This window comes from Folsomia candida, unplaced genomic scaffold (assembly GCF_002217175.1).
Source record: "Folsomia candida strain VU population unplaced genomic scaffold, ASM221717v1 Fcan01_Sc024, whole genome shotgun sequence".
In the NCBI taxonomy this organism is placed as follows: Eukaryota; Metazoa; Arthropoda; class Collembola; order Entomobryomorpha; family Isotomidae; genus Folsomia; species Folsomia candida.
The window spans coordinates 2123025-2141094 of NW_019091216.1; the positions used below are offsets into that span (position 1 = coordinate 2123025).

At 37.1% G+C, this 18070-nt stretch overlaps 1 protein-coding gene across 1 annotated transcript in view; it reads right to left on the reverse strand.

Annotated features, from left to right (window-relative positions):
- Window positions 1–410: 410 nt before the first annotated feature.
- LOC110859108 (membralin) overlaps window positions 411–18070 on the reverse strand; it is a 31982-nt gene continuing 14322 nt past the window's right edge. The window contains exons 12-14 of the mRNA XM_022107978.2: window positions 14737–14836; window positions 7592–8402; window positions 411–1996 (exon numbers count right to left, since the gene is read on the reverse strand). Coding sequence (XP_021963670.1) covers window positions 1935–1996; window positions 7592–8402; window positions 14737–14836 — 973 coding nt within the window. The 3' untranslated portion in view covers window positions 411–1934. The remainder of the gene's footprint in view (window positions 1997–7591; window positions 8403–14736; window positions 14837–18070) is intronic.

Below are 18070 nucleotides of genomic sequence, written 5' to 3' on the forward strand. Positions count from 1 at the left end.
TTTAGATAATCTTGAAATCATTTTACACAAAATCTGTATGTATTTCCGTCTGACTATTGTCTTCTCCGCGTAGATTTTCGTCATTTTGTGGGTGTAACAGAACAGCCCCAGAAAATCGAATCCCTGGGAAGAATAGAATTTTGCCCACCTCTGATGAACCGCACGAATCCAGTTATGCACACATATTTCTCCATTGCATTGCAGCACAGAAGAGGAACTGAAGGAAGGAGTGGAAGACTAAATTATTGTGGGAACTGGTAAAGGAAATTGATTCTTTGCCGGCTTCCTTTCCCTTCCCCTCCAGCTTTTTAATTCATTTCATTCATTGTGATTGTGAACAACCAAACCAAACCAGAAATCGACTGCATGCCCAAAAGTTCGCTCAAATGAATGTAAAAAAACATGTTAAATTTCTTTTTCTGAAGATTGATTATGTTTTTATTTAATGACCACCGTTTGACCGGATGGATAACAAGTAAAGTAAAGTAACATAGAGCTGCTTGCTACACAATAATATTCATTTTCATTGCAACGTTACGCAATTATTCTACTCGAGAGGACATCATGATGACTATTTATTTATGTAAATTAGTTAACAAGATGTACATATGTAAATTACATAGCTACAATTTTTTTAGTAGTTTTACTACATACTTCGCAATCTCTCGTTTACTAGTAAAATACTACGGATACGTAATTTAAATAATTTCAACACTATTTATTATGATGAACTATTAAGTGTAATTTACTATTTATTAATAAGTAAATACATGTAATATTTATTGGCTGCGTGAATTGTTTTTGCAAGGTTACAAAATATATAGATATATTTCCTCCCAATTTCATGGCGTAGTTGATTTATTTACGTACGTGGAAGCGATGATAAGTTTACTGCAAAAAACTTACTGAATTTACATATTTACAGAGTTTACTCTTAAATTTAGTATTTGCCAAGACCTGCTAAAAATTGAATGACAAGATTACTTAGCACTTTTAGTTTCTGGGAATTTAACAAGAATACGTATGTAGGATATTATTAGGTTGAAAGTACGGTGGAGTTATTTGTGTGTGTCACCTCATTTGCATAAATCCCACTATGCCCATTGTGTGGTTTTCTATGTTGAACTCGAGGGGGAATGCGTCAAAATATGCAAATGAGGTGAACCACAACAATAATTCCACAGTACATTAAGTAGAATTATTTGTGCGTGTCACCTCATTTGCATAAATTGGACAATGCCTATTTTCTATGTTGAATGAATTCTGGGTCAAAATATCCAAATGAGGTGGCTAGCACGAATAATTCCACGCTATATTTAGTAACTCGTCGGAGACGAACTAACTTATTTACGTACGTGATCGATTCCTTAATCTATTTATGTATATTTTATCACATAATATGCAAAATAATGACGATACATATCTCCCTCCACATTCCAAGAATAGCTTTTTCTTTAAAGGGATACATATGTAAGTTAATATTAAATTGCAAGGACACATATTTCTTAACTATTTTTACAATTATGCAACGCAAGCCAGTTGAGTATTGCATAAATAATTATGTAAATGTAAATATAGTAATAAATTGAAAATTATTATGCATATTTATTGATTATGAATGAATAATACTTGAGAAGAGAACAAACATTTCTAGTTATTATGCATTTTTTCGGAAATTTGACTTTCTCCGGTGAGTGTAAAATTCTTATCATGATATAACTTTTGCATTTTGAGAGGGGATAGGAAACTTTACGTTTTTTGGGGAGGGGAAGGGTTGTTGGGTTGTGTTTTTGATGATTTTCTCGGTTTTCTTCTCATCTCAAGCTCCGTCTCCCGACGTCATTATCGCAATTCTTCAACTCTTCTTCTTCTTAAAGCAGGCTGCACCCCGTCATCATCATTATTATTATTATCTTGTTGGCTGTTTGGTGTGATCAATCCAGTTCTTCCATCATGTTTGTCATCCTCATTCGTGGAGTGGTGATGGCCTCCCCAGCTGTAAGCAGAAAGAGAAATATTGTAAGATTATGGGCCGGAAAATATGTAATTTTCATGAAGTCGTGTATTTATTTTGGGTAGTTATTGTTTCACGAGGTAGGAATTTAATACTTCCAAGTAAAAATTTGAAAGGGTTTTCTGCAGAAATTTGGACAGATTTTGTGCAGAAATTGTTTCCCGATTCTGTGTGGAAATTTGGACCAATTTTGTACGAAAATTTTGTCCGGTTTTTTACAGAGATTTTTGAAGAAAAATATGCAGAATTATGCACATACGGTTCCGAAGAATATGCAAAACTCGAACGAAATTTTGGACAGGAATTTGTAAGAAAAATTATGCAGAATATTTACAATATGTATCCATTTTTTGTCGCTTATTGCAGAATTCGACGCAGTGATTTCTACTTATTTCTACTAAATAAACTTGGTGCTTTTGAACTTCTAACGCTTTGAGAAAGAAAACAAGAGCAAGGTTACGAAGAAAGCTACTGTTTAGGGAAGAACATTGCTTTCAGCAGTCTTATTTTACCCGGAAAGAGATTAGTGTCACATTTTCCGTGTAATAAGAAGAGGACTTCCTCCTCATTTATTTCCGATCACGGTTTAAAATAATATTTTCCTTTAGTTTTTGGCAAACAATGGGGAAGAAAATCTCTTGCTTTCATCCAATCCACCAAGTGCGAGTAATGAAGGCAGCAAAGTATGAAAAAGTAGCTTTGATTTTCATCATTTCATATCCACTTGTAGCTCTAGCTAGCTCGTTATTATACGTACTTTCTCTCATTTACTTTCACTCCCTTAACTCAATCCCTTGCCTACCTGGACGTCACGGCGGAGTGACATCCTTAGCAACGCAGCTCTCATCTCTCTGCCTCCTTTTCATTTCGTATCATCAGAGATCAGTCATTACACCGAAAAAGAGAGATCTCTCCACTTTTATGTAGCGCATTGATGAGGCTCGTTCCTCCCAGATTTTAGCAAAGGGGGGCAAAATACTGGTTCAAATACAGGATTTTTAAGCACCGTTTTGGATTTCTGGGGTTGTTACACCAACAAAAAGACGAAAATTTACGTGGAGATGGCAACAGTCAGTCGGAAATACGGGTTCTGTGAAGAAATTAGCTTCTTGTGGGTGTCAAAATATTTTATTTTCAAGACTTTTAACAGCACGGCCAGATTTCTGAAACGATTGTAACACTTTAAAGTCGAAATCTATTTTGTAAGAAAAATTATAAATGAATTTAGTACCAGATTGGACCATCCCAAGGGCGCATACAGTTTTCAAGGATGAATAAAATGCTCTCTAAAAACGTATTATTAGAAAACAAAGCTAAGAAAATTAGTTTACAAAATTTACGAATTTTACAAGGTTATGCGTGAATTGCTTTAGTGTATTTTGGCCGCGGTAAAAGAGTTAATTTTGACAGAAAACGTGTATTTTCGACTGACTGTTACCTTCTCCACGTAGATTTTCGTCTTTTTGTGGGTGTCACACCCCCGGAAATCTAAACTCAGGGAAAAACGAAGCTCAAAATACTGCAAATATTTTGCCCACCTCTGAATTTTAGGGATAAAAAAATCCTTCCCTCTCCTCGTGTACTCCTTCCTTTCACCTTTTTTATCCTAACCTTTATCCCTCCAAAGAAACACAGATTTCTAAACCTTCATTCCGTGATGCGAGAAAAATGATACGACGAAATTTCCCGGAAATTTCCTGAGAGTGAGTGCTGATGAAAACTTTAATTAAGCAGAAGCAGAAGGCTGTCTTTATTTCATCGTTTTGTGTCACTCATCCGTCCATCCGACCTGAATGGTCGTCTTCTTCTTCTTAATAAGTACATTACATCCATTATTAAGAGACAGCTAAATATTACTGCTACCTTTGTCTGCCTGACTTAAGAGGGCTGATTGACTGACACGGTAAAAGTGAGAGTAAGTAAGGTGGACTCTGAAATGTCACACAGGGATCAAGCAATATAATGGGAAATTTCTATAAAAATATGGTTTGGTTGGTACAAAGGGAGACTAATCATGAAGACGGAGCTAAGTAAGTAGGGCGTGGGTTGACTCTTTTAGAAGGTGGGTAAAAGCATGTAATTGAAGGGTGTATGTATGTTATATAAATATGTGGAGAACAAATTACAAGGTTGGGGAATAATGTGTCATTTGGATAGAGGACACATTTCTAAGCACGTGGAGATCAGGGTTCGGAAAAACCCAGGGTTTTAATCAAAAAGTAGTCTGCAATAGGTCCAACTGGTGACCTGCGCAGCTGGATGTCTACCCCTATGGGTAGGAATCCTCCTCACATAATACATAATCAAAAAGTAACGACCCAGGGGTTTTAATGGTTTTTTTTTGGGTTTTAATGGGTTTTATGGGTTTTATTGGGTTTTATTAGGTTTTACATAAGTAATACATTGAACAACAATTTTCACTACTATTGCAATCCAATTTCAATTAATATGCAAATCCTACTTGTCCATGTTAGAATTTGTATCCGTTTCGAAATGGTCCTGTTTAACTGATCATAGTTTAATACTTTATGAGAATATATATTACCTTTTTCTCGAATACTTCCTCTCATCATAATGAAATCCAAGTTTAAAAGTTTTTAAAATTTAATATTTCAATGCGATCTTAACGTGTATTATCAATTCTGGAAAAAATCGAGTACTTATGAACAATGAAAGTACGTATGTATTATGATCGAGAATATAATAAGTGCTTTTTACAGACACACTTCTTTTGCTCATAATAAAGTACTTCGCTGTCCATAAGTACTCGATTTTTCCAGAGGTGATAATTAAGATCGCCTTGAAACATTTTAAAAAACTTTATAAATTAAAAAATACTACAGTATTTTGTTTAATTTATTCGCTGAGATGAGAGGAAGTATTCGGGAAAAAAGTATTAATTATGACAGCAAAATGTAAATTAAATGCAATTAAATTATGTATGCTCACTTAAACATACCTCGTTCCGAAATTATTATTTTTAAATATTTTTGTCACTTGAAACCTGTAATGGCACTCGCTGATTTATTCCTGGTTTTTAAAACTTACAGTATTAATCAAATAAACTGCTTAGCTGCCATGAAACAACTTCGTCTAACGTACGACAGCTGTTTTCAGCTTTTAGAGTATAGTTTTAAGCTGAAACACAGTTAAAACCCATTAAAACCCGAATAAAACCCATTAAAACCCAAATAAAACCCATTTAACATGGTAAAACCCAATGGGTTTTATTCGTTAACAACCCATTAAAACCCATTAAAACCCAAAAAACCCAACCCAATAAAACCCTGGGTCGGAATACCCTGGTGGAGATTTCTAACAATGCGATGGTGTGAAGTGTAACCCTCCGATTTGGCTGAAATTTTGAAATTAGGTGGTCCAAGTCAATACAACCTACGTTTCTTCAGCCAGTTTGTGCGATTGTGAGAGTTACTCAAAATATTTGAGGTCAAAGTTCAAAAACGGCGACTTTTTTCAGGCGGAGACTTCCATTCTCTTCCCCTCGCTTTGATTTTATTCAGGCGTCTCGCTCACGCATACGCCTTCATACACAAGCATAAGTAGTGATGCAAAATAACAAAAATAAAACATTATTATTACCGCTTAAATAGGAATTAACAGGCCTTATACTCGCGAAATTTAATTCGTAATTGAATAAGTGAGCTTTTTACTTCTTTGTATTAAAAATTCAGACAAACATTAATTTATAAATTCATCAACGGGAAATAAACATGGAAAAACTTACTTTCCATTTCGAAAGCGTTGGTTATTCTGATTTCCAATTCATTTGAAAACAAAGACCAAGACGCATGTGCAATGAATAATTAATGTTTTTCTATCATAAATTAAATTAACATTGATGAAATCTATAATTTTTCAGAGTTAAAATCAATGCGAGGGGAAGAGAATGGAAGTGAAGTTTTCTCACTCCGCCTGAAAAAGGTTAGCCGTTTTTTCAACTTTGACCTCAAATATTTTGAGTAACTCCAACCATCGCACAAACTGGCTGAAGAAACGTTAGTTGTAATGACATGGACCACCTAATTTCAAAATTTCAGCCAAATCGGAGGGTTACACTTCACACCATCGCATTGTAAGTATGACAAAAATAGGTAGCTCGTAGAGATTTGAAAGATTTGATTGGACCGTGAAAAGTTTAAGATTAGTTTTTTTTCTTTAACTTTTTTTCTTGCCTAAAATTGTGTAAATCTTTGTTGGGATTTTGTTTCTTTAATTCAAAAATATGTTTACTGTGGGGAGAGAAATAATAAGATAAGTAGGGGGCGGATATGCATTTATTTTCAACTTTTTCATTTGATGACGACTAACTTGTGCGTGTGTTGCTTAACTTTTATAAATAACAAAAATTTTAATATCATATATTTCTAGGTGTTCAAAAATAAAAATATTTCCGCTATTATTGGAAAAATATATAAATCTTTTACATGTTTTTTTAGAAATACGCATAACTTGTAAATATTTGAACGATATGGGACGAAATTTTTTTGTCAAAGAAATTGGACAATAAAAATCCAGTGTTAGATTCGAAACTACAAATTTTGCTGGAATTCTTATTTTTATGGTATTTTTTCACATATGCCTCAAATTAACTGGTCAATGTCAATTATTCCTGCACTGCGAAAATGTCCAATCCTTCCAAATTTTAGGTGGACTATTACTCGAAATTTAATGACTGGCAGAGAAGGCGACGAAATTGAGCTAAGGTTTTAACCGAAATGAGGCCGCCGAGAGTTGTTAATGACGTGAAAGATTACACATTTTGATTTGTCAGACAAAGCTAATTATCTGGCGTCATTCATGCAAAATAATCAAGAGGTAGAAGGAGAAACCAAAGTTATAGAAACGGATGGAAATAAATGAGTAGTCGAGCTTGAAAAGTGGATCGTGCGTACGGTAAAATCAACTTCATGTTTAGAAGCACTTTCCAAAATCATCTCTTCATTTTGAGCCAAATTGTACAACTTTGGAGTGACTCTAACAAATTAAATAAATTTCACAATAAATTTCACCAAATCAACAAGTAAAGTCTCTCAGGAAATAATACGGACGTATTGCAAAGTCAATCCGTTTTCATAAGATTAATCAGAAATCGAACCCACTTTCACCCTGGTATTTTCATACTTTAAAGTCTCCCATAAAAAATGTAAGGACTAAAATAAAGCAGTGTTTTGTAGTCATATTTTTGATTTTAAGGTCTCCTCAAGGCGGACTTTCTCCATGCAAAATGTAGTGGTAGAGTTTTATTTTCATATTGCACGAAAATAAAGCAGTTTTGTAGTCATATTTTGGATTTTAAGATCTGATTAAGGCCAACTTTCTCCTAAAATCCCATAACGGCGCGTTTTATTTTCATGTTTTGGTTTTTACCGGGTGACTGACTTGATAAAGTTAGTGTGGGTGGGTGAGTCTCTCCCCCTATAATTAGGAATATATTTATGCCCTGATCGAATTTCCTGAACTAACTCAACTCTAATAATAATTTGGCTCCAATCAGGATTACACGCAGAAACCTCAGATTTCACTAATTAGCCCAAACTTTCTTCTTCTCCCTCTTACCTTCTCCATCAGCAGGAGCATCACTCGTAGGAAATCGATGTCTTAAGCCGTCACCATCCTGATGCGGCGAGAGGAGACCAGAGGAGGAGATACCAGAAGCATTCACCACTCCGCCGAGATTTCCTTGGTCGTGGTGACTCTGACTTTCACTAAAATTCGGAGAAGTCGTAATTTGAGCGGGGTTTGAAGTAGGAGGAAGAGGAGTTTCTTCTTGCGTAACGACGACATCGTGGTGGACTTTTGGGGTCGGATTACACTCATTATTATTCACACCACCACTGCTCACACGGTTACAAGCTGTGTTACTTTCACCACCACCACTTTGACCAGCTCGAAGTAGTGAGGACTCTCCCCGATGATTAAAAATAGTTGGGGCGACGTCTTGGGGGCTGGATTCTGCTCCTCCACGACCATTTTGGAGCAGTAACGAGGCGACGTTTTCGGGTGATACCCGGTTAAAAATTGTGGGGGCGAGGGGGACGTCTGAAGATGATGAAGTTTCTGTGATGACGGGGGCTACCCGGGTGGACGTTGACCAGTGTGGCCGTGTCGTGGGGGAGAGTGGGGATGACGAGGAAATTAGAGGGGTTGAGGGGGTTGGGGTTGTTAAAGGGGGATTATTTGTGGGGGGTGGGGGTACAGATGATTGTTCGGGATTGGGGTGAGGGGCAGGGGAAGGTGTGGGGTCTGGTGGGGCTGACCCGCCACGTGCTTGTCGCGTGGTGGGGAGTCTGGTCGGGTAGTGGGTTTGATGCGCTTGGCGAAGTATGGCGGGGAGTTCGTAGTGGTGGTAGAAGAAGACCATTGAATGCTGAAAAGTAAAAAAAAAATAGGTTTATTCATAAATAAAATGTGATCCTTTTTTTATACAAATTTTCATTTAGTATATATTTCATGGTAATAATTTGCAACAAAAAAATGCGGAAATTCACGCAGTTATTCATTGGTAACATTATAAAATCTGTGCGTTTCCTAAAATAATTTACAAACTGCTATTTACAAAATAAAGAGACACCCTTGCCCTGAATTAGCAAATTTGCAAAAATTCGCAAGTTAATTTCCCTTCAAAATATTTGTCAAAGTTTGTAAGTTTACGCAGGAATTATGGATGGTTTACAACGGACTGCGTAAGTAAATTGCCTGAATAATTTACGAAAGTGATTTTACACATGTCTTAACTTTTCATAAGTCTTGTTCAAAATTTTGATCAGCAAATTTTAACGTCAAATAAAATACATATTCAGCAACAAATAAACGTTTGCCAAGTCTTCATTTAATTTTCATTACAGGAAATTGGCTTTTTGTTGTACAGCTAGGCTCCTCTTCCTTCCAAAATTAAATACTGGTCGGAAATAAATAACAAGGAGGACAATAATACGACCACTTCTGCCCAGACTTAATCGGAGCGTCTGATCCCGTGACTAATATTGGTCTCACGCTGTCAACCATATTCAATGAATACGACGCTTCACAAGTAATCTTAATGGCTAATAATGGAACCCAAGCTGCTCTCCTAATGGATGGATATGTAGTTTATACGACCCCCCATCCCACCAGCACACAGTGCCCGCGGAAGCCGTGGGGACAGAGGGGCTGCCAATGTCCCCAATACATGTTAAAAAACCTTTTTCATTCATTCAAAGTTCAGCCATCCCTCCTCTTTCTGACGGAATATTTTCATTCGCATTCAGTCATTTTCGTTCAAATTCATTTCATTTCACTTCATCTGACTTCATTTCTTACTTCGCCCCATGTATTAAGCATAGGGTGAAAAATGAAATGAGTAAAAAATCCTTTCATTCACAGTCATTCATCTGAAATGACGGAATCTTTCACTCATTTTCATTCAAATCACAGGAAATTCATTTTAATTCAATATCATAATAACTCATATGAATGAAAATGAACAGGTATGATGTCCCCAAGGTTATTCTATGTAAACCCATCCCTCCCCCATCCTACAATGTTTATGTCCCCCGATGTCCCACCACACGGCTTCCGCGGTCACTACCCACACGACCCGTATCATCATCTCCTCTCTCCTCCGCTAAAGTGCTCTTGATGCAATAATATCTGCACACAAATCTATCCACCATTCATTTCCATTACAGAAAGCAACCCCGCTTACAAAACAATATCAAACCGAGTAAAACAAAAGCTAATGATAACCCGGTGAAGTAAGTAAAACCGAAATTTCGGGAGGAAGTAGTGACTTTATTTCACTAGCTTCTCAAAATATACATACGTATTTATTTACAATGGTGGATGAAATGAAGAACCGGGTAATAAATAAGTAGAGGATGATAATGAAAACGTTTATGACAACGCTTAACTTACCGCCCTCATCCGAAACAATTTTCCTAACGGACTAACTCACTCGTGCCGTCTAGTTTCACCAGGGGTGGGCAAAATACTGTATTTTGAGCCCCAGGGTTTTAATTTCCGGGGCTGTTACACCCACAAAAAGGCGAAAATCCACGTGGAAAAGGCAACAGTTTCAAGAAAATACGGATTTTGTCAAGAAATTAACTTGTGTCAAAATTAGTACATTTTTTATACGACTTTTATAAAATACTTACTTTGAAAGCAATTAAAGAGCTAATTTTGTCATGAAACATGTAGTTTTTCGAAATTTTAAAGTTTGATAAAATTGCAAGATTTTGTTACCGGAAATAAATCTGGGTAAATTTTATTGTTTAAAATGTAGTATTAGATCCAATGCTCCTTTGGTTATTTTTGAGGGTGAAAGATTTTTTTTTACAGATTTTGTTGTCAAATTATTTATTTTCTAAATTCATCCGAGTTCTTAATTTCTTGAAAATTCTGTATTTTGACACCGATAAAAAGTTTATTTCTTAGAAAAAAACGCATTTTGGACTGACTGTTGCTTTTTTTCACGTAGATTTTCGTCTTTTTAAGTTTAACCCCCCCCCCCCCCGGAAATCCTAACCCTGGGAAGAAACGGGCTCAAAATCCTTGTATTTTGCCCATCTCTGCTCCTTTCACCCTCAATCGAATAAAAATAATGTAGCCTAGGAAGTAAAAACTTGTACTTTCTTTTTTTCCAAAAATATTCTACAAGTGTCTCATCCTCCTCCGTTCTCTCGAGCAAATCCGTCGTCTCAACTTATCAACCTCATTAATCCCGTGGACGGACGGATGGATGGAAGGAGGGAAAGTAAGCGTAAAATTTTAACAGATTTGTCATTTATATTCATCACCCTGCACGACCAGCCCCTCATTCGCTCGATGGCTGGCTGGCAATATGCCGCCGTAGTGGAGGAAGGAGTAGCAGTAAACAATTAAAATGCAAATAACTTCCATCACCACTTCACTTCTTCACCACCGCCGCCCATCAATTCCGAATCGTCCTTCCTTCCACTCACGATAAGGGAGGTCTCCCAGTGGATGCCATCCGTTTTTGGGCAAATTTGTGCGAATAGGTGACAATTTTAGTTTATATCTTCCATGGGATCATGGCCCGAGGGAAGATTAGTATCAATAAATCAATCAAATCAAATCAAATCAAATCAATCAGGTGACAATTTTAATTAGTATGGAATTTTCAAAAGACACTTTATCTAAATGGCACATTTAGCAGAGATATTTGCATCAGAGGAGGAGAAAACGCGCAGTAAATTTGGAAAGTGTAAAATTTGTAATATCTCAAAGTCAGAAAAAAATATTCAAAACAAATTTAAATAATTAAACATGACCAGATACCCAATTTGATTCAGAAAATTTTGAAAAATAAACTTATAAAGTGTCAACTTTATCGATTTTAAGGCGCGTTTTTCCTCTTCGGATGCAAACATCTCGGCCAAACATGCCCATTGGGAGATCTTGTCTTTTTGCAAATTTCATCCTAATCAAATTTTCCATAGAATTGAGACTAATTTGCCCAAAATCAGATAGCATCCGCTGGTCGACCTCCCTTGTGAGTGCCGTTCTGCGCTAAATTGACGCGATGTGAGACAGCAGTTAAACTTGGTTGAGCAGAAATGTAATGCTATTATTATCCATCATCGCATCATCATGGCCTTCGAAATGAGGGAAAATATGAGACAGGAAATGCAATGCACAAGAACAAGTGACGATGGCGACGACGACAACGAGTTGAACTTCATTACGTATTCACGAGAAGGAAAGATGACGATCATAATAAGTCGGGCACTTCATTGCATTATTTAGAGCCATATTTTCATGAAAAAAGAAGCCCGAGGAATTTTTAGACCTGTTTTTTTTGTACGGGGAAGAAAATAAAATTTTAAGGGAAAAATTCATGAAATTGTTTACAAGTAAAAATAAAATTTGAACAGGATATATTATTGCGGAAGGATTTCGTATAATAAAAATTATAACGAGAGAATTTTCTCAAATTTTTGTAAACAAAAACACATAAATTGTAAAATAGGGTCCCAAAAAAGCATGTCTTTTTATAAATAAAAATAGAATGAAAATTATGACGAGAACTTTCTTCCAATTTTTTTGACGCAAAATTCAAATTGAAATTAAAACATGTAGGAATGATATGATTTTTATATAAAAAAATAGAAATACAAATTTTGACGAGGAATTTCCCCAAAAAACTGCATCCAAAATTTTAACGATTTTCTAATAAAAATTATGCCTCAAAATTAGTGCCCCGTAATTGAATCTACATCAAGTTTGAGTATCTTCCTGCATGCATACATAAACATGGCATAATCGTCCTTTTTATGGTGAAATCAAGTGACTTAATCCAGCCAAAATCGTGCCCATAATCGTTACAAAGAAGTTCCTTCAACAGCAGTGACAAGCCACGAGACGAGATATGACATGACATAACATGACCATTACACTTATCCAACGACATCTCGTCTTATCTTTTGCCAATTACCGGAGTGATTAGTAATAAGGCGAACCGACAGATTCAAATTTCTATGCAAATTAATGATTTCGACAAATCAGCTTTACAAACTTTCTCCTCGTGGCTTTCACTCGACTCGTGTAGCGATCTTATCTCGATCAGATACACGATTTCCTCATAAATCGTCGTTCAATTGTTTCTAATGAGACGGTGGCATGACGATAAGGGACAAAAAATCAATCCAAAATCTACTTACGCACAAATTGAAATAAACAAGTTCACTAATAAGTAAGTTTACGCAAGTTTACGAAATAATGCAATTTCAAACTGTAACTTTCTCTCTGGAACAAGTTCTCGACGAGTAGGAGCAGATGAGGAGAAAACTAATTAACATGGGGAGTAATTCATTAAATTCCCGGAATTTATAAATCTCTCACCCGTGTAATTAAAACAATTGAATCAGGGGATGCCCGATCACTGTCTTGAGTCCAATAAAAAGAAATTAAGTCGGGGAGGAAAATGCTATCCATCCTCATATTTATTTGAGTGCAATTCTGCTCAGGATAAATAATCCAAAAACGTACCTACTTCATCTCTCCATTCCGTCTTTGTGCTTCTTATTTGATTGGCAAAACGAATCGTGGGGATCGTATTTTTAAACCGAAAAGGTACAAGTGGCCTCGAGAGAGGGATGCGCTTAACAATTAGTTGCGGCTTGGTTTAGAAATTCCTCAATGCGTCCAGTTAAGTCGGTCTTAAATTAGAAAAGTCTAAATGCATACGGAGGAGAAAGTAAGAATAGCGGAGTACTACACCAACTAAAAATTACAGATGTGAGGACTGAAAAATAGATATAATCACGTCATTAATTTTCTTATGAAACCCAATCCAGTAAAGAAAAAATAAAATAAAATAGGAAATATCCTCTTGATGATGTGATTGTGATACAGCAACTTAAACCTCCACCCCTCTCCACACGACTGCCTCACCCACTCCATAATAAGTAAGTTAAGGGTGGATATTTTATAATGTCAATTGAGCAGGGAAATCGCAGCACATGTTAAGAAACAAGAAGAGACCAAAATACAGAAAAATGTGTGTACATCCTCCCGAAAAAGTGAAGGTATATATAAAAATATTCTAGTTTTTAATAGCCCGAGGTAACCCATGTCAGAAAATAAGGACAAAATTGGAAAACACGGGCAGTGAGTGAGTGTGCATTACGTAAGATTATTTTCTTCTTCTTCTTCTCGTACCGTTACTTGGCAATAGTCATCATTCCAAGACCATTATAAACAACGAAAACCAGATATAAATTGTGTCGTCGTCTAAAAAAGAGAAAATTTCTGGGAAGGAAAATATTTTGGTGGCCAAACCTCAGGATTGGACTTTTGTTTAACACTTTCACTCTCCCTTTTTCTCTCCGTTTCATAAAATGAAGCCCCAAGGGCGCTTTTACCCGCGACAAAAATGCTTTCCCTCCTCGCCCACCACGACCGCTGCCATTTGTTTGTGGGTATTTTCGTCCAAATAAAAGAATAATGACGATGCAATGAAGCCGTGACTTGGCTAAGTACACACACAAAGAGCATGCAGTGACCGCGGAAGCTGTGGGGACATCAGCATTGTAGTGTAGGGGAGAGAGGGGTTTATACAAGACGGACAGATGACGGGGACATGATCTCTCTATATACGCGGCCCCTGCACACAAGTCATAAGTCTGTGTATGTAAAGTCCCTCTCTTTAAATTTAATGCTACAACGCTTCAGGGAAAATGTGGCATCAAACTAATTACAAAAATGTGACATGGTCAGCCCTCCAATGGGTGTAAAGTAATGAAAAAGAAAATCATGCAAATTTTTCTAGCCACTCTTAACAAAGTTCGGTATTAAATCATTACTGACCGGAGTATGTGACTCTAAGGGCACTGATAATAAACGAGTTTTACCAGTTAGTAATGTTGTGGTAATGAAGAATTTACCACTGCGAAACAAACCACCACCAACCTGGTAGGAAGTTATTACCAAATACCAGTTAATATGTGTATATCTCACTCTACTAGATTTTTGACAGTACAGACTCTGAGAAAACTGGTATTAAATCATTACCCATCGGAGTACGTATGGATTTATGCGACTCTACCGGCACCAGTAATAACAGGCAGTTAACCTGCCCTCTTTAGTAATATTGTAGTAATGACCAGTGGGAACCAAACTACTAACAATCCGATAAGAAATTATTACCAAATCAATGCGGGGTTCATATTAACTAGATTTTTAAGAGTGAATGAATTTACCTGGATGAAAGACCACGAGACGAGGAGCGCCAGTCCGCCGTATTGTCCATTGAATCGGTAGGAATACGCGTAGAAGGCGAAATGGTAGAGGTAGAAGAACCTGGAGAGAAAAAAAGAAACATGGTTAAGAAAAAATCGGGTAGAGATTAAACCCCATTTCCATCCGGAGGAGATCCCTAGTTTCGCAGGGATATTAATTCATCTAATTCAATTTCTAACACAAAATCTTATCTTCTGCACAAAGTAGGATAAGCCAAGGAGACGAGGAGGAAACCCAATTTGTACACAGGGAGAGAGAGAAAGCTATGCAGGTAGTAATAATCCCCCCTGCGTTTTAAATTCATGAGAAAATGAGCCCCTAAAATGAAGGAAAGCGTGTAAAAAAACGAACGTAGCATCGTTACCCGGGTATAAATAAATACGTAAAGGGTTCCAATATGATGCAAGGGAAAAATAGAAATTTTGCTGCATTCTTGCATATTAAGAAATCCTGCAAATCTAAAAATTTATTTTCGGAAATTTGGAAATCATAAGATTTGTGGAGAAAGCAGGGAATATGTCAGCTTATTCGCTAATTATAATTATTTCCAGAAATAGATACATAAATTCCCAAATTTCCAGATTTTCCAGATTTCCAATTCTCGGTATATATACAGGAATGCATCAAAATTCAACATCCTGTCCACTAATACATATGTAAATTATAAAAACTGTAAAAACTAGTAATTGAGCGACTCTTTTTTTTGCAATTAGTAGATAATTTGCGATTTCTTCTAGTGCACAATTTTCGCACGTTTGTATGCATAAATAAGTATATGATTTTTAATATGATGCTTGCAAATAAACTGCTGCATTCCTACGTATTTATTTATATCTATTTCAGGAAATTTTGGAAATCATCAGATTTCCAGAGAAAGCAGCGGTCTGTCTCGCGGAAAAGTAGCGGATACGACTTGACATTGCATCCCCTCCTCCTTCATCTCGTCCATCCACTAATAAGAGAAATATGGTCGATGTCACCAACTCACCACCACCAAAAAAACATGAGGAATCTGTTTTCTCCAAATGTTTTAGAAATGAGAGAGAAGTCGAATTGAATGCGGTGCGAGCAACTCGACTCAAGATTCCAGAGGGAAGATGATCATCCTGATAGGTAGTCGGTAGCGGAATAATGCAGTGACAAAAAAACAGCATTGCATAGCCCGAGTCAGGGTCTTCCTAATAATACGATCACTACAATTTTTCCATTTTTCCACACATCTTCTTACTTCATAATTCTTAATTGTGCATGTTCCACGTGTCTGCAAAATTTCAAGTCGATTGCACACGTGTTACGAGCGTAATGGACAGACAAACAACCATAATCACAGGTACATAATCCCTGACTCGGTCTAAAAATCTATCAATGGAGCCTAGTTTCCAAAATTTAAATGCGATAAGCTTTACGTGCGTAATGGATAGACAGACAGACAAACATAATGACGACTACATGAACCCCGACTCGAGTTAAAAAAAACCCTATTTAGCCCAAGTCATGTTGTCCGCATTAATTAAGGTGGGTACAATCCGATGCACGACAATTTTTAACACAGTTTCTTCATCTTCCTAATTTTCCGTGTGTCTGCAAATCAACTGGATAAGCTTCACGTGCATAATCAATAGACAGACAGACAACCTGCCGGGCACATAAGCCCTCACCGGGCAAAAACAGCAGCCGCATTTCCACCAAAAACAAGACAGCCTATTCGAAACCAATGAGACTCAAACAGCCCATTTCATATTGTGGTTGTTGGGTTTGAAATGATGGCAGTGGAGGCAATGTTGACTAACTCGCATGGTGGAAAATATGAGGAGAAAGTCGTGGAAATGAAGCCGACAGAAGGAAGGAATGTCTCGAGGGACGGGTGGCGGGCACACATATTGGGTTTTTTTACGGTCCTCCCGACACACACGCCGTGGAACTAAATGAGCTCCGCAATTCAATTATTTCCTCCGCTAAGAACTCCACGGATGGCTTTTTAATGGTAAGGAGGATGGCTTAGCTTACGGACGACGTGGGTAGCTTCGTGTTGACAGAGTGGAAATGTACGGACATGACCTCATAAATATATTTCCTATATGGCCAATCCACCCACCCACACTCAGAGAGAGGAAGAGACATACAAAGTATGTAGACATATGTTGACAGGGTTTCAGGTGAAAGTAAGGAACCACGTGCAAGAAATAAGGGGGAGAAAGTGGTGTTTTTTGCAGGTAAATATTGCGACCTGGGAGAAATGCGAGGCGCTAAAAACTGCGCATCGCCCTAATGCCAAGATGGCGCCCAGTTTCTCGCATTGCATTGCATTGTCATACCTGTTCAAAAACTTGGTTTTCATTCAAAAGTCAGTCATCCCTCTTCCTGACGGAAGATTTTCACTCACATTCAGTCATTTTAGTTCAAATTCATTTCATCTCACTTCATTTCTTACTTCGCCTCATGGATTAAACCAGTGAAAAATCCTTTCATTCACAGTTAGGTTATTCAACTGAAATGATGGAATCCTTCAGTCATTTTCATTCAAATGAGAGGAATTTCATTTCCAAACACTATCATCATAATAAGTTAAATGAATGAATGAAAGTGAACAGGTATGATGGCCGTGCAAGTAACGAAACCCTGGGCACATACCGATAGAGAAAGTACCGGCAGTAATCTAAATCCTCCTCAGGTATCAAGTATGTCCCACTATATATATTCCGACTGCCCCCATCCCCGCAATCGTTCTGGCAACCTCTCCACTTGTCAATTAAGTAAATCTGGGGATGAATAGTTTTTATTCCCAACAACTTCCCCGGATCGGTCATAAAGTAACAATTTGCACAGATCTTTATGCCTCCGAGACTCATTCTCTTTGGGTCAGAGGAGAGACAGGCGAGGGGGAAGACGAGAGGGGAGAGAAATTGTGGTGGTGCATGGAAGTGAGAAATGGTCATCCTTTCACCATGTATTTGTCACCACCGGGAGTGGGTATTATGCAACCCGGTAAGGAAGCTATGCATTTGTCAAGTGGAGGACGTCTAAAAATGGAATGGAATGTTACCAGGCTTTTATAAACCAAAATTGTGAAAAGTCGAGTAAAATAAGTAAAAATAGTTTAATTTCGACCACTTTTTGGTCAGATTTTGCAAGAAAACTGTCATAAAAATGTGTGCAGCATAAAATTACAAATGCCACTTATTTGTCACCACCGTGAATTTTGCATATGCAACCCTGCACAAGAAAGACTGTATTTATATTGTCAAGTGGAGGACACGTCTAGAAATGGAATGTGACCAGGTTTTTACAAAATAT